Source organism: Brachionichthys hirsutus, chromosome 4 (assembly GCF_040956055.1).
Source record: "Brachionichthys hirsutus isolate HB-005 chromosome 4, CSIRO-AGI_Bhir_v1, whole genome shotgun sequence".
Taxonomy (NCBI): Eukaryota; Metazoa; Chordata; class Actinopteri; order Lophiiformes; family Brachionichthyidae; genus Brachionichthys; species Brachionichthys hirsutus.
This window is the reverse complement of record NC_090900.1, coordinates 12,212,899-12,238,121: the sequence shown is the minus strand read 5'-3', so window position 1 is coordinate 12,238,121 and position 25,223 is coordinate 12,212,899. Positions and strand designations below refer to the sequence as shown.

The following is a 25,223-nucleotide window of genomic DNA, read 5'->3' as shown; positions in this document are numbered from 1 at the left end:
ACTTTTCTCCTCCAGTAAACAGGGCCAGGGAGGATTCCTGCCCCCTTTTGAGGGGCCCGCCTGCCTGTTTATGAGCCAGTCAGAGGCTGTTTGTGCATGAGAGGAAGAGAGAGTGTGTGCTAACACTACTTCAGCAGAAGCCAGCTTGTGTTGCAGCGTTTTCAGCAGCGGTGTCGTCAGCCTGGGTGGTTTAAAAAAAAAGATCAATCAACATTGAGGCCATTTATCGGCTGTTTTTCCAGATAAAATTGAAATGGAAAGTAGATTTTCTTGGCTTGTTCATCTTCTTTCTGGAGCCTAAATTGAATGATATATTTAAATTTAATAAGCTGGACACCTTTTTGCTGCTCAGATGGGCACTTGCAACAGAGGCATAGTATTTTCCTTTTGGTTCTCTTGCATTTTGTACTGACCGCCTCAAACACGTGCAAATTTGTAAACATTATAAGCTCCCGACCCGGTAACAGACAAAGTTGGATGTATATTAAAAAAATATAATGTTATGTTGATAATATAATTACACAAACAGATCAGTTCCACATCCATTGGTGGACTTTAAGTGGCCTATTTTGTGTTTAAAATAATTTATGATCCCCATCATAGAACGTGCTTAACTTTAAAATAAAAAAGAAGCTCTGGCGCAAAGTGAAAATGGGAGAACAATCCTGTTAGAGAGGGGCCTCTCAGTAATGACAGCGACTGGTCTGATGTTTCACACAGTTGATCTACTGTCCGGGATTGCCCTTGTCGGCAGCACAACTGGAGCGCAATGACCTGCCGTTTCTTGCGTACATTTTCAGCTTGCAGCTTGCACCTATTAGCATCACGTCACAAAAAAACAACAAATGATTTGTGGAGTTGCTGACAGAAACTGCACTGCAGCCCATTGTTCGTCCATGAGAAAAGGCAGCCTTGAATAATTAGCGGCCTGCCAGCGTGACGTAACAGAACCGAGATGTTTGGCATCATAAGAATGTCCCACTTCCATTCCACACTGTGGCACTTTGGGGGCCCTTTCATGTGTAATCTAGCATGCACATCCCGGGGTGGCGGCGGACCTCCCGGCCGACTCATCTCTGGTTTGACCGATGACAGTCTGTCTGCGACACAGTTCTCTTTCATCACGAGCAGGATTTTACGTTATACAAGGTGCCATTTGTTTTCAAGATTGCTTTGTTTGTCTTTTTTTAACATCTTAAAGTTTCATTAAGTTCATTCGTTCTCAGGTAGAAGATGGTGATTTAAATCAAAGGGTGATTGAGGAATGGTCCCCACAACATTATGATGAACATAAATGAACAAATATCCATTCTGTCTCCAAGTTTTTGTCCTGGAAGGGGACACACCGCCCCCCCCCCTGTTATGCCCCCATAATGTCAAGTGGGTTCCCCTCATTGCGCAACCTTGCTGCAAACACTGTGAACCCCAAATCAGCAAGCCTCTGGAACCTCAACAGGAATGACATTCGGCCCGATAAAATGTAATGCGTGTAAAAGCAGATTATTTATTTGTTTGCAGTCGCTGCATGCGTAAACAACACACAGCAGTCATGTGCAGCTAACGCTTCCAGATGTCAGTCATTGTGAAAAATGACAAAACACAGTAAAAGCCTGATTAAAAATCGACTCTTTGGGACATAAAAAGTGATATTAAAGATGTAGTTCTTCATAAGGTTGAAAAGCTTGATTGGGAAACCATTTCTTATAAGATGGTTAATTTGACTTCACAGTCAGCTCTGCCTTCAAAAATATTCAGTTCAACTTGTTGTCTGTCCAGGAAGACAGTTTCGGTGAAACACAACCGGAATTTGAATGCAGTTATTTCCTGTGACCACCACACAACTGGTCAAAACAATGGGATTATATTATTCCAGCATGATGGGCGACCCGGTTTGGGAAAATATCGGACACATGCCCTAGTTTTGCCCTCAGCTGAATCTGGGCAGGAAGTGGACACGTGAGATCAGGAAAAACACATTGGAGGCTCAAAAATGTGTGTTTGCCGTCCTCTTAAGAGTAGAAAAAATACAAAAGCATCATATATGGAGTGCTGAAGTCAGTGAGTGAAGTAAATCATTTAATTATCACGTGAGAGAGAGTACAAGTCGAGCTGTCGGTTGGTAGTCGCTAAATCTTTGCTGTCTGTTTTGAGGGCCAGTCTTTTCTGAAGAAACAGAAATCTCTCAGAATGCAGCGTGTCTTTATTTTTGACCTCTAAAACCCAACAGAGCAAATCAATCTCAGTCCCATCGACCCGGATCCCGCTTCCCTCTTTGCCCTCGCTGACCTTCCGTGTGTAATAGGCGGTAAGAATACATCCTCCATGGAAAGGCTTTTGGTTTGACCCCCGATGACCTGAGGGCCAAGTGAGTGATCCTGTCAACCAGACAGGTTTGAAAATGACATGTTCCTTACATCGAATATAACAATTGAGGAATGTCTTTCATAAATACTTTCAGATGGTGACGAATGTTCGGTGTCTGACCCCCCAACCCACTCTACCAATAGCTGCATTCTCAAAGTGATCTCTTATACTCATGTTGCTTGCGGGGGTGTTGGTTTGTTACCTGTCTGGACCATGGGGGGGCTGCCAGTCGGTGCCATTCTCGCAGTCCAGTATCGAGGCCAACTGGAAAGCTCCATAAACACCGAGGCCTCCTACCAAGGTCTGGTCCGGGACTCCTTGGCCCAGCCACACATCTGCCTCTGCTTAGGCTCCAGGTCCCCCCTTCCACCCCCTCACACCTGGGAAGAATTACACCCAGCCTGTTTGAAGAAATACCCTCCAGAGGGTTACCCAAGCGGGGAAAACACAAGCTTTGATATAAAGGCAGAACAGGAGGGTTGAATAGTTCAGGTTCAAGCTGGTTTACGTCTGAGAGTAATCAGACCACAGGCCGGGTTCATTATTTGTTGATGGGTGCCTTAGTTTTGATCCCTTTGACATGGAGAACTTGATCACTTAGTGGCCATTGTCTGAAAACTCACTCATCAAAGTAATATAATACTGGTCAATGCTCTTCAAGATTTCCCCAGACTTGCACGAGGGTCCTCCTCATGGCGTGAGTTTCACCATTTGCGGCAGTATGTCTGGACACTGCAGACGTTTATGATGGGTTTCTTTGTGACCAGCACCAACCCTACAACAAGTTCAGGAATATGTCCGCTCATGTGTGGAATGTGTTTTCCTTTCAGACGCCAAGAAGTAGTATAAACAGGTATTTTGTGTCTCGGTGTAAGCAGCCGTACCAGTTTGAGAGTCCGTGTTTCAGCCCTGTAGTCCCTAAATTCTTTGCTTATAGTGTGAAAAACGAAAAAAAAAAAGAAAACAGGTTGTAAATTCTAACTAAATGTAATTTGATTGATGTTGCAGGTATACTTCGACTGCGGCGCCAAGGTGGATGTTGTGGATGTCCAAGGCCTCATTCTGTCCCCTGGCTTCCCGTATAACTACTCCTCTGGGACGCACTGTGTTTGGCAGTTCTTTGTTCCTGTTGATTACCAGCTCATGCTTGAGATATTTGACTTTGATGTGTTTGAAAGTCACGACTCTGCTACACAGTACTCCATCTCTAATTTTGAAGAGGAAAGCACAGGCGAAGAGGTGACCCCAACTCCTGTTAGGTTAGCGGAAGAAGAGACCAAAGATCCAACGCTTCAACGTGTAGGGGATGCCACAAAGACCCGGCAGTCCTCCCTAGGTGGCGGGGTCAAGCAGGTTGTGGTACAGGAACAGTCTACAAAAATGGAGATTGCCAAAGTCTCAAATTCTGCAAAGAGATCAGCCGATGCCTCCTCCAGCCTGTCATCGGCTTCTCTCCTCCTACCCGTGGCTGAAGCTCCAGGAAGCAAGGCTGCCAACTCCGTCTCCTCTTTCCAACTCAGGGCAGAGTTCAATCCCAGCTCGGATCCCAGTGCAGGTGTAGAGAAGACCACCGTTGCCTCGCCTCTCTCCACGGAATCGCCAGACGTGAGCCTAGAAAGCCAGCATTCAGTACTAGACGCCTGCCCCCACGATGTCCTCTACATCTCAGACCTCATCACCTTCTCCTCCCGCTTCTGTGGGTCCAACCGGCCTCCTAGCAGTCAGCTCGTGTTTGGCTCCAGCCAGGAGATGGTGGAGGTCATCATGGAGCTCATCACCACCACCCACTGGGGCCGTGGCTTTGCTCTTCTCTTCCACTACCAAAACCTGACTGAGCCAAGAGGGGACCGCCGCACCTCTGCTCCCACGGCTACCAAAGTGGACTCCCTGCTGGCAGCGGTGAGCGGAGCTGCCTTCTTCGCCATGATACTTACAAGTGTCCTGTGCATCATTTTCAGGTAACAAGACTGATTATCATAGAAAATAAAAATACACATCATTTAATCCAGACAAGGGATTATTCATCAGTGTGGATACTGACATACAGTAGCTGTCACTCTAGTTACAGTTTTTCTCCAATTGTGTCTTCAGATTCTAACATGTGCTTTGACCCAGTTCTATTTTGTCTTCACACTTCTGGACAGATCCCCCTGAAACTTGATGAGAGAACAGTCTTGTGCCAAAAGGCTTGATCAATCAATTTTAGATCCAGATAGACAGAGGGATGGATCTATTTATTTTTTTCTTAGCACTTTCTCTAATTTCTCACAAAGAATGCATGGACCTTGAGTTAACCCCCCCTCCCCCAATCTGAATACAAATCTGGATCCACCAGATTGGTGTGTTTTTCATAGGAGGCGATCTTGATAAGTCTTTAAAGGAGACTGCCCCGACTTGGAGGTATGTGCTCCGCTGATTGCATTCCAGCTTTGTTTTGCTTTTTGAATTCCACACTAGATTTGCTCCTATGAAAATTCACAAATCGTATCATTGATTTCTACCATGCACGAGATCTACTGCGCACAAATGACATGTGCACGTTCACATGGTTGTGTCGTCTCAGCTGGAAGCCTCGGCCCCTGATGCGGTGACCGCTGGAGATTAGTCGGGTTTGGCTGCGACTGTGCGGTTTACTTGATGTGGCCCGTTCTGACATCGACAGCGAGGCGTTTAAGGTGCAGCACCTGGCATCAATTCTAGCGCACAAAAGCACAGAGGTTGCATGAAAGTGAATGGGCGGATAATGGGGGAGGGGGGGGGGGGGGGGCGGACAACAACAACACAGAGAATTAAAACTCTATTGTCAAATCCAAAGGTGTAATTTACAGGCTGTTCCCTCCAGTCCTTCCCAGAGGACAATGAATGCAGTCTGGGGGGTTGGTAACACGATCTGTTCTGATAGCATGCCTGTTTTATTCCAGAGAGATTCAGTATGCCGAAAGTTGAGGATTTGTGTCAGCCCCTGTAGCTCGCTGTGAGAAACACCCCCTGTTTAATAAGATTTGTGTTCATTTTAGATAGCTGTCTTCGGCTCATCTGTTAGGTGCAATAATGCCGCAGGTTTCTCTCTCTTAATAATATTTGGGGGAGGGGGGGGGGGGGTGTGACGACTGGAAACACATGTTCAATAAAATGTCATGTGCGGCCTCACGAGCTGCTCTGTTCTCATCCTGTCGCTCCCTTTTTACTTTAAAGCTGGGAAACAAATAGCCTGGCGAGCTACGCAAGATCAAGCGAGTTTACAGAAGTAATGTGATTAACTCCCAACATTCCTTTTCGTCAGAAAAAAACGAACCCAAATGTTGATGAAAGTCACCGTAGGGGTTGACCTCAGCAGCCAGTGGTCGGAAACCCGAGGCATTTTTAATAAGAGGGAACAAGTTCCGGTACTTATGAACGCACCATTGGGGCTCGAATGAAATGGACGGAACATTAACGTGTCGACAGTTAAGTGTGAACGAGTGTCTTAGTTCTAGACATGATCAGCAGGCTTTACAGGAACGATGTTACCATGTCAAAACGACCCACTCCATTAAATCATTATTGGATGGTGTTTTGTGTTTGATTTCAAACTGTAAGTGTCCATTGCTGATAAAGTAGGGGGCATCGACACAAGCGTGCATTAGCGTATGTCTATAAAATCTGACATTTGTTTTCCAGACCCAAACTGTGTCCAAAAAGAGTCAACTCCTGTGCTTCTAGCAACTCTGAGGTACAGACGCCGCTGTCCACTGTTTCTACCGCTCATTGTCTTTTCCCATCTTCCTCGCTCCATCTCTTTATAGAGTACATTCCGTCAGCCACAAAGCCACATCAACTTAGAGACGTATGGAGCACAATTTAGTATTTGTCACAGGTTTCAACATAATTTCCTCTTTGTTTTCTCAATCGATGTGGCACGGGTTCCTTTTGATAAAAGCAGAGGATTACAAGTTTATGGAAGGAGGAAAATCTGAGGCTGAGGTATTAGAAAGCATTGTGCTGCCAGGCCTGCATGGAGACGGGGGCACCAGAATGGCCCCCAGGGGGGTCTCCATGTGGATTAATGTGATTTTTCAATGGTGAATTATTTTCAGAATTAAATATTTATTTGTTAGGATTGTCCTAACATATTCAGATACTTTTTTTTGGGATGATATTATTTATAGAGAAACTTGACGGCAGATTAATAATAAATATTAATAAAAAAAAACTGGATCCTTTATCAGGAGTAACATAGAAGAATTTTAATACATCACATTAATCTTATTTGACCTGTAAAGCCTATAGTGCCGTTGGGTCGTAATCTGTGCTCTGTGCTGATGTGGCTGAATGCTGGCTTTGTTGCTCGCTTCCTCATGGGGCAACCTGCACTGAACCAGTTTGCTGTGTTTGTGTCGTAATGAAGCGGTGTGCGTACGGTGAATGGTGTTGTGTGTTCGTGTTCTAGGAACCAGAGGGAGTCCAGAACACCGGGGCTGTGGTCAGTGAGCTTCAGCTGATGGCTGACAATCAGACCAACCTGGAGGCGACAGCAGAGCAGGACAACAACAACAGCCTGCCGCACACAGGTGGGAGAACGCACGCCTGCAAGATCAGTGAAAAGTTCTAAGCGTTTTAATACTATATTAATATATTCCTATTGGTTTCAGGTAAACGTCCAGTTTTAGCAATAAACCCAAAGCCTGCAATTTGTATATGAGTTTGGATGTCGTTCCATCTTGATAAATACATGATACGCATATCAAATGCTCACCTGTAAGACTTGATTTGCAGGTTCAGCTGTACAGAAAAAAATTAATCTAGTTCTCTTGAAAGATTTGGTCAACAAAAGCCTGCATAAGTTGATTGTAGGTTGAATCACTATTGCGTTATAAATAAGTTGGTGATTTAAAAAAATATATATTTGGGAGAGCGCATCATTTCAAAAAACAATTTAAAACATTGTAATTTTGCCAAAACAATGATGTTCACTTTCCAATCATCCAGATGAAGCACAGAGTTCAGACAGGAGATTTCATTCTGAAGATTCTGATCTCTAACTACAGAAATGATATTGAATCTCATACCAGGCTGGCAGAAGTGTCGATCATTCCTCCTCGCCTCACAACGTTAACGTCTATTTTTGCAAGCGAAAGACAGACTTCTACTTTTAATTTCGCCTTTCCACTTAAATAATTCTAAACTTACAGAGGGTTAGGAAGGATATCTGTAGTTTTATCCATGGCAGGTGTGAAACTGAAGACGGCTTTGAGAATTTTCCAGTCACATTCAATCTAAATTTAGATCAATTTGCGGACAATGAAAAGGCGGGAGGGCCCGAGGCACTGTGGACTTCAATTCACTCCAGATGTGCTGCATTCTTAAACATTTATTACCTGTTTAATACACGTTAACACATTTCGATGGATCTCCCCAGCGACATATTTGGAGAAGGGGCGGCATGTCTTATTATCAGACCACCACTGTATAAGGTATTACTTTTAATGAAAGAATAACTGCGTTTGAGGAACCCCTCAAGGGGGCTATGGGTGTGTCTGCACTGCTTTCAATGGAAAGGAAATTGCATCGGTCCAGGAGCGACACAGGCTTGATCCTGGAACAATCTGAAAGCCTCTCGCTCTCTCGCTCTCTCTCTCTCTCTCTCTTGCTGGGACTGAACCCAGCCAGCGAGATTTGTTGGTTGAGGCATTTAACCCACAAAGCAGCCTAGGAGCAGCTTGAACAACAGGGGAGGAGAGTCCTCCACTATGTGTGCGCTCCGGTCACAGTGTAAGGAGTTTACACCGAAACACTCGGCTTATAAACAAGCAGTCTACTCTGCGTTCTGTTTCGTGCAATTGTAGCACATCATGATAAACTGGGGGGGGTCAATAGTATTGGAAGACATTAAAAAAGATTTTGAAAAAAGAAACTGTTGAAATTCTTTCACAATTAAAACCGTTATCAATGTCCTATATTTACCTTCTGTGCGCAGTCGGTGCCGGTGGTGACGCTTCCCAGAATGCAGAGGTGGACCTCTCCTGCAGCGGGCTGACTGAACTGGACCTTGGTGCAGATGAGGTTTTCATTGTATCTCCGGTCAGCAGTCCAAACAAGCCAGCCTCCTCAGCTCAGGCGGTAAGGCCCAGTTTCAGGCAGTGATGTCACTGCGAGTCTGTGGGATCCCTGAGTCCTTGCAGCACTTCCGCTCTTTCAGGTGTGCTCATGAGTCCCAAAAGACTTTTCTTTGCAAGATTGTTTAGAGACGGGTGTTTCTCTTCCCCCACTTTGTTAGTCAAATCTGACAGTATCTCACTCGAACACCAGTAATGACTGCTAAAGCAAATAAATAAAAGTAATGGACTTACGTACCACTAACATATCTAACGAATCATCAATTTGTTTTTAGATGATCCAAAAATGTGCGTTTCAACAAATCGCATTGTGCCGACAGTATTAAATATCCCTGGAAGAAGTGATCTTGTATCAATTGGTCCTTCCTGATTAAACATAAATATTAATTTACAGGATATTAGCTGTCAGACAACCAAATACGTCCCTGAAGCTCAAGTGGGTTGATTGATCGATCTGCTCACTTTGGTGAAATGATCGCTAAAACAATGGACATCAGAGGTGACTGGGCATTCAGTGTTTTTAATTGACCCAGTGTTCCTAATAAAGCTGACACAATTATTGGCGTCTGCATGGTACCGTCCAAATATGAAGCCGATGTGGACATAAATGGGAACTGATGATTTAAAGAGGGGAGATGTGCTCAGGAAGAATCATCACCAAGCATTTTATCTCTCATTTGTGTTCTCCTGAAATAAGTGTTGGCATAAAGCAGCTCTGGCAGGCTCTTCTGTAGCCTGGGCTAATGGAGTATTATCTCCAGCGCCAGATTCCCAGCTCCAATAGTGTGTGTGTGTGTGTGTGTGACGGGTGTCTCTTTGTGTGTCGTGCACGCTTTGGCACGCAGTGTGTGTGGTCGGTCTGTGTGTGTGTGTGTGTGTGTCCTCAATGCAGACGTCCATGTAAATAATGTTTGAGGGATGTTACTTGGGCTAAGAGTGGCAAAGGTCATTCGCCGGAGACTTTCGGGCTGCCCAGTGGAAACACCTTCACAGATTCCCCGTTACAATGCAGTCTCGTGCGTTTTCCCTGGAGAGTACGATGACCTTCTCCAGGCTTTCTTTTTTGACGGCCTCTGGTCTCACCTTTGTGGCCAAACCTTGAACTGTCGGCTCGCTGATTTCTCACCACGTGTGTCAAATCTTAAAGCCGCCATTGGGGCTTTAGTAAACCAAATGACCATTTCATTTAAAGCCCGAGGTAATTCTTGTCTAGACTAAGCTAGCTACTAGTGACTCTGTGAACGGGATTATCTGGACTCACTCCCCTAAACCCCCCCCCCCCCATGATCAACAGCAGCTGACCGATCAGAAATGCCGATGCGCCCTTTGCACATCTATCCTGTCAATCAGTCAATTTCCCAAGCAAATATGAGCCGTTCGAGACTAAATGCAGTGAATGATCCTCTCAAATTATAATGTGATCTGTCACATACTGTCCGGATAGACAATGGCACTCGTGTGAACAAAATATTTGTGAAGGCACAGGCTGTTCCCCGACGGCTTTAATGTTCTCGATAAATAATGATTCAGATTGGCGAGCGAGCCGAACGCTCGGCTGGTCGGACGCGAGACTGAGCCAATCAGTCAGTTCCATTAGTGTATTACAAATCAGGAATTCAGGTGTGAGGAGGAAGCGCTGCAGGTTCAACCGGCACACTGTCAGCTGATCACTTCTGAGTAGTCCTGTCTTTAAGCATTGATCTAATAGTGCTGACTCGGCAGAAAGAAAGAAACAAAAACGTGATTGTGGAAAAGATGGATCGATTTCTCTGTACTTTGTCTCTTGGTTTTTAACTTTACCTTGACTGGTTGCCTGAGTGTTTATTTGTTGCTCGTGATTTCATCTGTGCTTCCTTTACGGGGGGGATCGTATGCACGGCTGCAAGCGGACATGCTATGACGCCGAAAAACAAAAGCCCAGACTGATGCGTTGTGTCTTTCTCAACAGCAGGAGAGGTTTCTGAGGAACAGCGACACTGGTCCGAGCCCCACAGGTGACTGGCCATCTCCCGACTCCAGCGATTCACCTGGTGGCTCCAGGTCCATCAAGGACAACGGCGGCACCAGACCAAGGGCGTGGAGCGTACGCACCTTCCAGGATTTCCTCCCTCCACTGCCTCAGCTGCATAAGAAGTGGTGCAGCTGGAACTCCACCAGTCCCTTCACCAAGCTGGTGGACAGCGTCAGTACCACAAACTCATTCAGAACTCCTCAATTTGTGCCTGCAACAAGACGGAACTTCATAATTACAGCCGTAATTTCTAATATTAAAAACGGCTCATTTCTATTCCGATTGGCAGGACACTGATATTTTGCACTGTTGAAGTTTACCCTTACATGTGATGGAACACTCTTTAGGGCTCTTAATTACACGTGTGCCTTTCTGTATCGATCTATCGGTCTATAGCTGTCTCTTAACTCTTTCAGTGCCGGTCATTTTTAACTCAGCTATATCCTGAGTGCCCCAGTTTGCGCTCATTTTGCCCGATTTTTCCGAGCCCCACAGAATATTTTTTACTACCTGTACGTCTATGCAAACACCGAACCTGCCAAATGAAAGATTAAAGCATCTTCTTTCATCAGGAATAAGAAGCGTGTTCCTACCATTTTTCATTCCGGAGTTATTGGCCGTTGATAAGAGGCAGATTTCAATGTCAGGATTTGCAGTGAATGTTTTGGTTATAAAATAAAAAGTCTTTAGACGTTAATGGCACTGAATTAGTTAATTTAAAAACTGCATCCCTCAAAGGATTTAGTCCTTCGTAGGCCTTTACCTTGTGACACAAACCTACCGCATGTCACTTGGCCACACTGATGGCTGTGCTAGTCGTAAGAGCTGAGGTAGGAGTGCATTTTTATTGTGCATGTGTGCACCCAGTTACTATAGAAACTGGTGTGTTAATTACACCAATGAAATCTGTTTTGGGGGAAACTAAACTAAACACTTCTAGTGTGCAATTATCGTTACAGAAGGCTGCATTTGAAGGATCCAAATAAATTGGACGGGCTTGTTCCACACTGCGATGCAAAAGGATGCAAACCCTGCATGGAGACACAAACATCAACAGGGTCAAATCGTCTCTCACCTTTACAGGCTCCGTCCAGGTCGGTGACTGAGTGCAGTGGGGACGACAGCAGGAATGTCTTCTCCGAGGTGAACCTCGGGAACAAGGCCGACGACAGCATCACCTCTGACTCATCCATCAGCAACGCCTCCTACCCCCTTACACAGCACGCTCAGAGGCAGCGGCGTCTCAACTCCACCAGCAACCTGCGGCGCTCCCGCTTCACCGGGCCCTGTTTCGGTCTGCTCTCTGGGACGGCAGACCCAGCAAGGCAGTCTGGTGCTCCTCATGCCCAGAGCCCCTCCTCAGAAACCAGCCCCGGTGCCTCTTCCTCTACCCAGAGTCATCTTGAGAGCGGCCAGGTCGGAAAGAGATCGGAGTTCCCGGGCGAGGGTGATCACATCAGCGTGCCTGTGTTTGCCATCAGTGAGGAGGAGGACCGGCAGCCTCTGGTCTCATCTGAGCACCTAGACCAGACCTCTGGCCTTAACGGACTGGCTAGAGGGACGTACGAGGGGAAGAATCTGGTTGTTGCCGGCCTCAGCCCTCAGAGCCAGAGGGCCAGGCCGGAGTGGGGGCCATGGGGGAGCCAGGTGTCAGGAGGGGCTGGCCTGTTCGCCCCTATGATCGAGTCAAACGCAGTCAGTGACAGCCAGCCGCCTCTCAGCCAGTCCGAAGTGTCGGGCGTTGCGACCAATCAGATCTAACCAGACGGGCTTTAAATTGGGTGGAAAGAGCAGGAACTTCGGTGGGCCAAATATTTTTTGCCACCAAGTGAAATATGTAAACACATTTCTGGAATCAACTTTTACAAAATGATTACTTCGTAGACTTAAGCCTCTTGCTGGCAAACGTTATTCACACGCTAGCTGTATTCTGTTATTTTTATGAAGTTGTTTGGATAAAGACGGAACAATATGCTGCTTATCAAGCCACGGCGCTGACTGTTGTGCTATTGTGTTTCAAACATATGATCGCAAACACGAATGAAAGTATTTCCTGAGTGAGTACTCAATAATCCCCAACTCTTAGGAGCACTTTGAACCAGAATTATTAACCGTTTTCATGCAAGTTTTAATACTCCAACCACTGCACTTTGCTTTTAATATACAGTATCATTCGTTGTTGCTTTCTCTCCATGTGGATTTTAGCACAAGCCAACCGTTAAGCCAATTACTTATTACCCCAAAGTGTTCTGCAGAGAATAGACCGTGTGTATACAACTTGTACGCCGAAGGCTCATACTGGATTATAAAAGGGAAATCAAAATAAACTAGCACATTGAATATATAATATACACCCATGTAGAATAAAGAGATTTAGCAATCATAATAGTATTTAAATGAAATGAATTATTGTAAAGTTTTAAATAAAGATTACGTCATTCATCCACTGTGTCCTTGATCCGATTACAAAATGGTAGTTCTGTGACCTGCTCTGTTCTAGTGTATTAGCTGGCTGATAAAATGTTCTTAAACAGGTAAAAAGGAAGCAATTTAAAAGTTGTATTTTTATTGTGATTTAAAAAAAGGACTAATCATCTACTTAACACTGCTTACGACAGATCACACTAGTAATTTGTTATCACAGGAATTTAATAAAATAATTTCACTTCTAATTCATGTTAGAATTCTCAGTTTGTATTTTCCACCTCAAGCTTCACTAAGTTGCATATTTAGATTCTTCCTGGTTGTACCTTTACAAATACGTGATTGATCCCGAAAAGGAAATGTATGCCTTGAACTGAGACTTAAATTGCGCGAACAAACAACCGAAAAGTGGAAGGCGGTTAAGAGGGTATCAAATGACAGAAGTGAGTTTCTACGGCTGGATGAATCAGCATTTTAATTAAACAACCACACATCTCAGAGATGATCTTAGCATTGCTAATACAACAGACTAACATACAAGGCAGAAGCACAATTTTTGCATGTGCCTACTACAGCCAGAAGCTGATCTGTTCAGAGGGCACTGCACACATCGCTTACAGGCATCAGCAAAGACCTCCATCCCTCACAGTGAGAGCTGTGAGAACTGATGTGAACGTGACTGATGCCTGCTCAGTTTCCCAGTTTCCCAGACCGGGCTCGGCAGAACCGAACCCGCCTCCTTCCATACTGCTGTGCAGCCTGCCCCGGACTCTTGCAGACAATGCGAGTAAATATTTTCTTTACTGTACAAAATGCAGCACCCTCGGGAGAATGCGAAGCACGATTCCACAAAGCCTCTTTAATACCTATTCCTGATTGGAGCGGCTCCGGACTGTTGTTGGCTTAGAGAATAATTAAAACTCAGCCGCTCTATCGGCGAAGGAGGGGGCGATCGACCAGGTTTGTGCCTGAGCTGCTGAGGAATGCCAATGTGCACACACGCCATTCACTGAAAGTGTAAACAAAACAAACAAACAGGAACATTTACAGAAACACCCGCAGAGATCAGAAAAGGCTTTCATCCCAAAACAACACAGACACTGCTACCAGTCATCTCTAAATATCGGCACATCAAGGATATCATTTAACTTTTTTTTCTCTCCCGAGATCGGATTCTTCCCAACCATCTATATATTTTCAGAATAATTTATTTGATCATGTCAGATATCTGCTGATAGAGAAACCTCTTGGAGGATGCTCTGTTCGTATCAACGAACACATCGGAAGACCATCTGTGAGACTACTGTGCAAATTTCCTTATTGTTTAGCCTATAGTTTAAACTCACCTAGAACACTTGATTTCTCTTGAAAAAAACAACTTTAATGGGAAAAATTAAACAAATCGGTGAAAAATTGTGAAGCAAAAACGCTCATTAACATTTACGACTCCATTTTTCACATCCATCAGCACGTTCCACTCACGGTGAAACAACACTATTACTCAATCCTCATATTTCAATATATAGAAACCTATATGCCCTTTTATTTGACTTAATTCAAGACTGAAGGCTGATTTTATTTTTTACTGTAGATATCAATATTTATTATGAATGTATGCATGATAGGGACTTCCTCTCACTTGGGTGATAATAGTTGTAAATGACAGGCTGTCAGATTTAACGTGACCCTTCGGGGGAGGGACTCTACTTTTGACAAGCTGCTAATTAAAAACAAAAGAGCAGAATGTTGTACCTGAGGAACCAAAGAAAACAGACAGATTCAACACACCGATAAACTAATAACTCTGAAACAGCACAACAAACCTGTCAAAAGAAAAATGCATTAGATGTATATAATCAGAACAAAACGGACATTGGAATATTTTGTGTTCTATTATCCCACATAGGATAGAGGAGGGTCGTCTCCTATTTAAGTGTCAGTCTACATTTCCTCTCAATAGTCCATATATGGACAAACTGCATATCATCACATCTTAGCCTTGTTATAAGGTTCTAAGAAATGCCCCGTCTACACTATTATAATCGCCATGGAGACGACAGCAGAGCTCTCTGTCCGGCTTACAACATTATACAAATATCACAAAGGATCATTATTACGCTAAGTCAGTAAATATGCGGGATATTAATGTGGCTTTTTGACCCTGATGAAAAAACGTGCCTATTATTTTCACTTTAAATAAATCATAAAGTTAATAATTATAAAGATCTGGACAGTGTTAGTCAAAAATGGTCGTGGTCATGATGCCACCAGGAGAAATTATGGTATTTATTATTAGGAAGCTCTGTATTAAAAAAAAAAAAAAGTCAATATATATCAGGTGTTTAAAGCCACACCGAAAAATATAAAACACGTTCCCTAACATTTGAAAATAACTGGTAACTTTTGTCGCACGGGCAGGAGGAAATATCAGCAGACATTTTAACAAACTAGTTGTTGGCTGTTACCTTGGCGACTAGATGAATGCTTTAACAGATAGTGGCTAAATGCCATCACAGGTCTTTTCTCAGCAAAGCAGCTTCAACTTTTAGTAAACATCGAACCTAAACGTTTTGGTAGTTACTTGATCAGACAGTGTGCGGTGACACTGGTCTCTGTTGTAAATGGATAAAGATTGTAATATCTGCATTGATTTATTGCAAGCTTTAACTAAAAAGGGCAAAGGTTAAGGTCGGGTTTACAAGATGCTCAGCGTTTGACTCCTTCAGCTCTTGAAGCGCGTCTGCTCACAGATGTGGTTGAACTTCCTGAAATCAAATTGAAGAAAAGACAGCTGTTGATTTAAAAAAAAACACAAAATAATATAAGAGGACTCGTGTTAGTAATCAGACCACCTCACCGGCCTGAGGAACTACAGAAGAACATTTAGACAAGGACTCCTTCTAATGGTGAAAGCGGTGAACAACATGCAGGACACATATCAGTGTGTATGTTCAGGACTATTTAGCACATCTTAGAAGCAACACTTACATAGCGTGATGCGCCTTCACCTGTGTGCGACAGTTGCGTCCCCAGTAACAATCGGGACGAGAAGTTACAGCAACTGAGAAAAGAACAACAAAAGAGTTCTGACATGGGCACAAAGGGAGGGGGGGGGGGGGGCTCACCTTTACTGTGCTATCAGTAAAGTGTGGAAAAAGGCCATTAACTCATCGAGTGCCAGCCATTTTCAGCTCAGCTATATGCTGAGTGCCCCAGATTTTGGTCATTTTGCCAAATTTTTCAAGCCCCACAGAAAATGATTTACTATGGCTATGCAAACGCCGACCTACCAAATGAAAGATTAAAGTCTCTTCTTTCATCAGAAAAAAGAAGTGTGTTGCTACCATTTTCCTTTCTGGAGTTATTGGCCGTTGAAGATAGGCAGATTTCAATGACAGGGTTTGCAGTGAATGTTTGGGTTATAAAAAAAAACTGTCTTTAGACGTCAACGGCATACAATGAGTTAAAAAGCTGTGTATAAAAATAATAATGAAAAGATAGAAGGACCTGGAAGTTCAGATGAAGGGATGCTCTGTCTGTACTTGTAGGCAATCTCCTTGAATGCTCGCAGGCCGCAGCACAAGCACACGGCGGTGTTTGCAGATACGCGGCAATCTGACAGACACAAGGACAACTTCTTATGGCTCTAGTTGAGTAAGTCAGTGTGGATTTTGTTCAGCTGCTCTGCATGTACTGGAGGTGTTGCGGTGGAACTTCCAGATGTGCCTGCGTCAAAGTCCAGAAATGAAACTGCCTCGGGTCCCGATCTGAAGCCTCACCAGTCAGACTGTAGTCTCCCTGCTCAATGCTCTGCAAAGCCTCCTGGCGTACGACTTTCCACGTCTTCCCCTTGGAGGACAGGTAGTTCTGGTGGGAGGATGGAGCACAAGCAGAAGCGTCACATCACACGCGAGAATAGATGCAGTATACTTAGCCTATTACTTAGCTTGAAGAGCTGCTGGATATTTGACACATAGCGCTAGCTTAGCGTACCTGGAGGATGTCCGACTCATAGTTGTTGCTGTTCAGCACACCTTCCATGCATTTGTCTGTCAGGTTGATCTCTGGAAGAAGTGAAACGCTAGATTTGAGGTATGATTCACAATGACACAGACCTGCTGTTCAAAAAATAAGAAGTTACACACACACACACACACATGATTTTTAGGGGTTGCAAGTTGAATACAGAGTTCAGGTGAATTTGAAATAAATCGATGGCGTTAGGTACAAACTGCATTTTAAAGCAAGTAAAATAACTTAATAAAATTATATGTATGACCTAGTCCAACTGAAACCAGTAAACAAAAGTGTTTATCTGTCATCTACTAAACGCAGTCAGTCAGAAACAACCGACAACTGCACTAGCCTTAAAGGCAAACTTACCATGTGTATCTACTGTAGTACAGAATGAATAGAGATGAATTAGATGACAGTAATGGTGATTGGTATCCTTGTATAATCTATATCATCTGATCCATCTTTATCAATGGCTGATTGATAAAGGTCAGTCAGCAGGACTTGTGGTCATAAAGACAACGTCAAACCGAATGTCGCCCTGTCTGACTGAGAAGTTTGATTATAGGCGTCATCACGGCACAGACACACACAAACGCCACCTCCCTCTACATTTAAACACTAAAAGAGAATCCCATATTAGACCACTACTCGGGAATACATGGAGCACTGGAACCCCCCCCGCCGCCGTGCTGAAACACAGACGTACCACTGAACTTAGCCAGACAGCCTTGACAGCCAATCCTCTGGCACTCCCAGTACATGTGACAGAAGGTTTGTTGGCAGAGCACGCCTGCAAGCACACAGCACATCATACGTAAGATGGTTAGAACACAACCAACAATCGATGTGTGTCCAGGTGGCTGCAGCAACCTCTTCTTTTCTGGACGTCACAAAAGGGGTGCCCCAATGTTCAGTTTTGGGACCCTTTTTTTTTTTTTTTCAGCCTACATAAATAATCTCTGTAATAACTTGTCAAATGCACAGTAGCATTTTTATGCTGCTGACACCATTATTTATTGCTGTTCAACCTCACTCACTCGGGGTTTTGAATTTTTACAAGCTGCTTTTAATGTTATCCAGACTCGTTTATGTGATCTTAAATTGGTTTTAAACACAGATAAAAACCAAGCTTCTCTCATTCGAAGGTGCTGCCACAGAACGCTATAAATAAAATAACATCCGAAGGAAAACCAAGAGACTTTAAATTACAAGTACTTGGGTCTTATCTGAGACGCTTTTAAAGCGCATATAAATAATCTTGTCACTAAACTTCGTGTGAAGCTGGGGTTCTATTTTAGAAACAGAACTTGCTTCTCTCTCAAGGCCAGGGAGAAGTCAGTGACAGCGACCTTCTTCCCTATTCTTGATTATGGGCATGTACATCGTACAAATGTCTGCAGTCCTTGGACACTGTTTTTCATTCAGCACTGAGATGTGTCACTGGCTGCAGTCGTCTCACCCGCCATTGTGACTTGTACATGACATCAAACTTGCTTTCTCTGAGTGCTCGCAGATATGCACATTGGCTGAATTCGGGAAAAACAGTTTTGCTGCCCCCTCTGCATGGAATACTTTACAGACTTGAATTGAAACTCTCTGAACTGATTCCACTTGGAGCCTTCCGATCTATCCTGAGGGACAGACAGCATGAGGCCACTAAGCAGTGCCTGTGTTTTTAAGTCTTAAATTGTTTGTTGTTGCGTCACAGCGCCCGTATTTGAATGCACTTCTGCTCCTTCCAATTTGTATGTTTCACTATGTAAATGTTCATATGACATGTGCTGCCGACCTCTTGGCCACGTCTCTTGTGAAAGAGATCCTGATCTCAATGGGTTTTTATCTGGTTAAATAAAGGTTAATGATAATAATAAAAGATGTACAACACTGACTCCTTGATCTTACTGCTTGGGAGAAGTACTTCTACAGTCGATCCCTGTATGTCAGCTGTCAATGCCAAAGGGGGGAGGCAAATCTCATGCACTGCAGGATTAAGTCTCTCTGCAATTCGCTGTGGACAATATTGGAGTTTTACTGTCTGACTGACAGCATAGACCACATGGCAAGTCTGCAGCGAGCCTGACGGGTTCCAGTACCACTCACATTGCTGAGCTGTAACCTGCTGGCTGTTTGGTTCTGCTCGCCTGTCTGGCATCGATTGGAGGCAGCATCTGCAGACGAGATGGGGGCCCTGAGGGGGGCAGCAGAACTCCGGAGGAACTGCAGATGAGAGCACAAATAAATCTGGACGAGGGTCCCAAAGATCTGAATGGACGGCAAGAGGAACTTCCTGTTGTATTCTGTATAACTGTATATAACTGTTTGTTGTAGCAAGCAATTTTGCCCCTGTGAAAAATGATTACCTTGAGCTAACAATCTCAAATGAGTTCTAATCACCTGAGGGTATTTCAGAGGATGTTGAGGGGTGCTCCCGTGTGGGCTTTGCAGACCCTTCCTCACTTGCTGGCTTGGTGTGAAGAGGTGGAGGGAACAGAGTGGGAACACTAGGGAGCCAGAAGTTTGAACCCGTAGCAAAAAGCATGTGATGGAGTTCACTCCTGTAGCCAGGACACTGTCGGCACAGCACTAAAGGTTGACTTGAGACAAAAAGACAAAAATCACAAGGATAACTCATTAATAAAGGAGGAAAAACAGGTTTCAAACATTGATGCCTTTTCCAAACCAGGATAAATTTATGCGACTGATGAATTTTATGGTTCATTTTGTTAGCTGGAAAAAAATCCTCTGACAAGAAGTCGCTACCCGCGACCAGGAAAGGCCTTTAGATTAAAAATCAAAAATGTCTCTCAGAAACGAGAGAAAAAAAAAGAATAATACGCTCTCATCAGTAAAAATATATCCAAACATGACCAATTACTCAGGAATACAAACAGCGATACCAGGTACCTGACATCTGAGGAGTCACTGTCATTGTCTGAGAGCTCAAAGAGATGATCCGAGCTGCCCTCCTCATCAGAGAAAGAGCGCTCAACTTTCGGCTGCAGCATATCCTGAGTGATCTTGTTACGGCTGTCCATGCTTTTGAGGTCTTCCTCACTGCGACACTTCTCTGCAGGAAAGAAACAAACACATGGACACAATGTCCGTTTCTAATGGGACTGTCTCGGTAATGTCCCGTCCATCTCTCTCGTGTGTCTCCATGTCCGCTTTGGTAGAAAAACGACTCAGCCAGATAGACCTTTGCTTAACAAACGGACATGGGAGGCCATCGTCGAGCATTTCAATCACTTTGAATCTTCTCAGGGCGAAGGTAGTTTTTCAAAGATGCTACTAACCTGGGTGCTGGATGAGATACGCCTCCACCAGGTTGTTGAGGATGTGGTTTTTGCGAATCCTTTCCACGGGGCAGCGACAGGTGGGGCAAAGCGAGGATCGTTCCATCCAGCCCGAGTAGCACGCGGCACAGAAGACATGCATGCAAGGCTGCAAGCTAAAGCAAGGAAAACAAAAAAGATTTGCACAGCTTTAATCCCGAGACAACCACAGAGCTCCTAGGCTTGTTCGTGCATCCGACTGAGATCGTACCTGATGCAGTCGTGCAGCAGGTCCTGGCAGATGACACATGTCAGGCTTTCCTCCATTTTGTCTGTCTTAACCGCTTCCACTGGCCGTTTTGTCAAAAGAACACCAACGCTTTCCTTCGCTGAGCGAACCACTTCAGTGCTTGAGGTGTGCGGTAAGCCCGAATCGTAATCTGCATCTGTAAGGAAAGTAACTGTTACAAAACACCCACATATGTATGAGGAATAGAGGTGGCTCTGAGAACACGGGTCTCTGTTCAAAATCAAAAAAAGATTCCACATAAATACCAGCAACTCACTTTGAGCTGCTTCTTTTGCTGCACTTCTCAATGTCAGGAGAAAAAATAAAATAAATAAATAATAATAAAGGTCTCCGAGGCTTCTCATCAGAAGAGGCGTTGCCTCTTTATCGTTACGCGTGCAACTAGAAATGAAACGTACTTCTGTGAGTTTTCCTCCTCTTGGTTTCTGGCTCCATGTTGTCCACGTCTCTCTCCTGCGCTGGGGACTCAACTTCAGTTTGAGCAGAAACAATACTGGGTCACACTATATTGTACAACTATAAAATGCTTATTTATACACATTAGATGGAAAAGGCCAGGCCAGTATCAGAGTTTTATTATGTATACAATCTGTGTGGGGAGATACCAGCTGAAAAGCTCGTAATCAGACTCCGCCCACCAGCTAAACTGAAATGATCTTAAATCAGCTCATCAATGCGGATTCATAAAACGTAACAAGGTTAAGGAGGGCAATGAGATGCGATATAAAAGTCATCCACTGTGAATTTCCACAGGAAAGACTTCAAAAATCCTCCCACTCGCCATGAGGGGTCACGCCCTCTCTAACAGCGAGAACCTACCAGACGCCATCGCTCCAGAAGTCGTAGGGCTCTCGATGCGGAAGTGGGAGGTAGAGGGCTGAGGTTCTTCCTGAGCTGGGTTACAAGGAGGTGCCGCGAGCATCACGGGCCCCACAGAGAGCATCGTCTCTGGAGAAGGAGCGGCAGGGGGGCTGTAGCCCAACCTATCCACGCCTGAAGTTCAGATGGAGGGTGGGGGGGGGGGGGTTACCGGTGAGGCACCCAAGTGGATGCATTCAACAAAAGGAGCTGTGGGGAACAAACACCCGACTCACCAAAGCGCCGCTGTGAAACAGCCGGCTCCGTTTGGATTGAGTGGTAAACATAGGCGACGTCTGCAGGGCGATAAGAAATACCGTCTGCTGGGATCAATTCATACACACAGTAATCTCAAAACTTTACAAAACAAGGAGCTCACTTTGTTCCGGTTCATTTTTCCTGTACACAAAGTGGATGACATCACCATTCTGTAGTGCGTGAGCTTGCTTCCTGACCATTTTGGACATGTTGATCACAGTGCCATTGGTACTGGAGACAATAAGACGATTGTGTTACTGTGCAGTGTAGAAATAGAATGCCTGTCTTACATCATCATACAAAGGACTCGCTGAACAAAATGGAAACATAGTCATATCCTCCTGAGACCCAGCCCGCTGATATGCGTCCTCTGTGATGGACAAATGTCCACAACAGAGGACATGCTAGCGGGCTCGGGAGGATATGCCTTGCTTTATTACATTTCAAACCAATTGTGTCCCACCGAACACACTGAGCTCAAGCCATCGGGAGAGGAATATGACGCTCCAATTCTCTAATGGGTAGTTATCCGGTGTGGAGTACCTCATGTCTTCAAGCCACACCAGTCCTGAGCATTCATCTTGCACAATCTTGCAGTGTTCCCCTGATACCAGTTTGCTGGCTGGAAAGGACAGATAACATCCTGGCAAGAAAATAACCAAAATGAAAATACGGTCCAAACATAAAACAGATTATTTAGGGGTTTTTTTCGGTGCGCTTTTCTGAAATATAATAGGCAATACATATGTTTTTGTGAGCATGGCAAAATACGATTCACGCTTCATTTCTTTTTCCCCCTCGGACCATTTGAAAATAGAATTACATTCATCTTCTCAGTGCACTCTTAAAAAGCTTTTATTACACAGACATAAACCACCCAATTAAGACTTGCTTTGCATTGCAAAATAAAGTCGAGCCCAAGAGTTCCCAACAACAAAGCAGAGATGGGGGGGGGGGGGGGGGGGTATCGGCCTAACCTTTTCTTAAGCAAAACCAATACAAAACAAATCTACTTAATATTCTGCGCACATGTTCTCTAAGCCTTTTGTTATCATCACAAGGGGTGTCTAAGTTTGGTGCGCTGAAGAAGCCTTTGTGTTTTCAAGGGGGGGGGGGGGGGGGTAAAGGCTCAGACACTGACAGCAACGTCTACCCCGGGACACGACTGTCTTTGTTAATACGTCTCCGTGTTCACATACCACGAAAGAAGGATCTCACAGAATTGTTCTCATATTATTAAGGAACATGTAAGGTGAAGGCAATCTACGATCATTTCCGCAACATGCATAAACAAACTCACCCTTTTTTCTGCCGACTGTGCATTCTCTGTTGAACAGCAGGACCGTTTCACTCGAGTCCACTTTGACTAATTTTCCCCAGGGTCGTCCTCTTCTAAGACTGTCCATCTTCTAATGTTTTTTTGTTTTTCTGTTATACATTAACAAAAAGAAGAAAAAAAAGAAGAATAAATAAGAGAAAATTAATTTAATGAGTCACTCCTTTGGTGTCATTTCTGGCACTGCTTCACAGATTATAAAGCAGACAGAACAGCTATACTGACACCAACATTTCCTAAAGCAAACGAATTAAAAACTTTATTTAGAAAAGTTTTGAATCAGGTGCCGTCGCATATTCAAAGATATATTTCAGCCGAATTCCGAAGAGGATGCTTTAGATTCATAAACTTTTCTTAAAAGGGTCAGGAAAGATATTTACCACGTTAAATAAACAGACTAAATTAAAACTGAGCGTGTTTCTCGTTAGGTTTGGCTGGAACCCATTCGGCTACCGAAAGTTAGCTTTTCTGAGCTCACTGGCTATCCAGCGGTATCAGCTGGCTTTGTTGAGAGGTCCAACATAAAACACACTTATTTTAATTACAAACTACTTATTAATTTGATAAAATATCCATTAATGGACATAAGCTTGGATAGATTACCACCCGTCAACTTCTCGCAGTAAACAACACTAAGCTAACGCGCAGCTAACATTAGCGTCTGGCGCATCCAGGAGATCATCGGGAGCGCAGAACAACAACAACAACAACAACAACAACAACACATGGCCGTGACGTTTTATTTAAACCTTCGGTTTACCGTCAAAAGCCGAGCTTGTTGTCCCGATAGCTCCGACAGAGGCCACCGCTGCTGCTACTCATGTTCCAGCGAGGAATGAGACGCACTTCCTGCATAACTCTGAAACGAACCCGTCATCAGCTGATGGAGGAGGAGCACGGAGATCTGCGTGATCTGCGTGATCTGCGTGATCTGCGTGATCCGCGTGATCCGCGTGATCCGCGTGATCCGGGATCTGTGCGGATAAGATTAATAAGATTAATTCAAGTCACTAGTTGAGTCTTGTACAGGACAAAATACAATGTCCATCCATCCATCCATCCATCATCCATCCATCCATCCATCCATCCATCCTCCATCCATCCATCCAAGACGCTGTTTATTTTGAGATAGGACCATAAAAGAAAATAAATGTAAGAAGTCTTATGCACGTTGTACATTTAGGCCAATGTGTATTTAAGCATATGGAATAAAACTGAATCGAATTAAAATGTATGGTGTTCAGTTGAAGAGAACATGTGAATAAAATGGAACATTATCTGTGCGATATTTATCACAGAATAACCCTTATTGACTGTTATGGTCATGTATTGTTGAATCTTATTTAAACATTTCAAACAGAAACATTTGAGTAACAAAGAAATAAAAATGAGACAACAGAAGATAGGAGAGCAACAAATAGAGTGCTCAGATAAAGTGATGATATGCTGTCCGATTAAAATATGTATCAAGATCATGTCTAATAGCCAAAGCAGCCCTGTGAACCATTGCTGTGAAAATAAAAACAGAGTTAGTTATTCATATTTATATTGTGAATTCGAAAACTAAATACATCAACATTTATCTCACACTCCAATGCTGCTGTGGAGCAAGTTGTCTTAGATTTTGACGTACACAATTCAATAATAAGCTGTGGGACGTTGTAGAGAGAAATAACAAAATCATATAAATACGTTTCTGAAGGACTGCTTTTGATTATGAATATTAAATCCTGCATGTTGCTTCCATGTTAGTTTAATCAATGTCAGAGGAATTCAGTCTCAAAACAATGTATTTCTTTCCAAATTAATTCCTGCTTATTTGTATTCTCTACGTGACCCAGTCAGATGTATATTTTTACTTCTATTTTTCATGCAGCTTTTATTAATGCTTCTAAAATCTGTAGGATGTTATTTTAGATTCTCATGGTTAGCACGACACTTTGATTTTCCCATGTGGGTTCGCTCATCTGCTTGTCATGTTTGGAAGCTTCTCGGACTCATGATCTGAGACTGGACAGGCCTGTAGGAGACGTCCTGACATGCATGCCTGCAGCTGCTCTCTACTGCAAACCTGTCCATTTGGGTTGTTCTTATCTGACAACCCACAAGATGTGGAGCAGTTGCCCTGGAAAGCTGCTTATTCTGAATGCTATGCCTTCTTTTTTCACAGGATTCTGCCCGTTATCCAGATCAACGCTATCATTTCACGAGGTCTATTTTGGTTGAAGACCCGTCCTACTACCAAGTTTCATGAAAACCTGCCCTGTGTTTTATGTGT

The 25,223-nt window shown here is 43.9% G+C and overlaps 1 protein-coding gene across 1 annotated transcript; it reads right to left on the bottom strand.

Moving 5' to 3' along the window:
* Positions 1 to 15,016: 15,016 nt before the first annotated feature.
* chfr (checkpoint with forkhead and ring finger domains, E3 ubiquitin protein ligase) lies at positions 15,017 to 23,770 on the bottom strand. The gene is made up of 18 exons (XM_068761016.1): positions 23,706 to 23,770; positions 22,910 to 23,037; positions 22,153 to 22,252; positions 21,731 to 21,840; positions 21,588 to 21,647; positions 21,309 to 21,486; positions 20,892 to 20,986; positions 20,455 to 20,629; positions 20,205 to 20,359; positions 19,816 to 19,978; positions 19,306 to 19,505; positions 19,012 to 19,128; positions 17,618 to 17,701; positions 16,888 to 16,958; positions 16,674 to 16,761; positions 16,402 to 16,509; positions 15,883 to 15,955; positions 15,017 to 15,659 (listed from the first exon to the last, which is right to left on the bottom strand). Exons 2-18 carry the CDS (start codon positions 23,013 to 23,015, stop codon positions 15,617 to 15,619), a joined length of 1,926 nt encoding a protein of 641 aa, XP_068617117.1. The 5' UTR covers positions 23,016 to 23,037; positions 23,706 to 23,770; the 3' UTR covers positions 15,017 to 15,616.
* Between the last annotated feature and the right edge of the window lie 1,453 nt (positions 23,771 to 25,223).

What these genes read in the sequence shown, in the direction of transcription:
- chfr (XM_068761016.1), bottom strand. Translation starts at nt 23,015, where the DNA reads ATGGACAGTCTTAGAAGAGGACGACCCTGGGGAAAATTAGTCAAAGTG. An exon ending in GGAGCGATGGCGTCTGGTAG is followed by an intron (nt 20,987 to 21,308) that starts GTTCTCGCTGTT and finishes AGTGTGACCCAG; the next exon opens with TATTGTTTCTGCTCAAACTG. An exon ending in GCAGGTTACAGCTCAGCAAT is followed by an intron (nt 17,702 to 19,011) that starts GTGAGTGGTACT and finishes GTGTGCTTGCAG; the next exon opens with GCGTGCTCTGCCAACAAACC.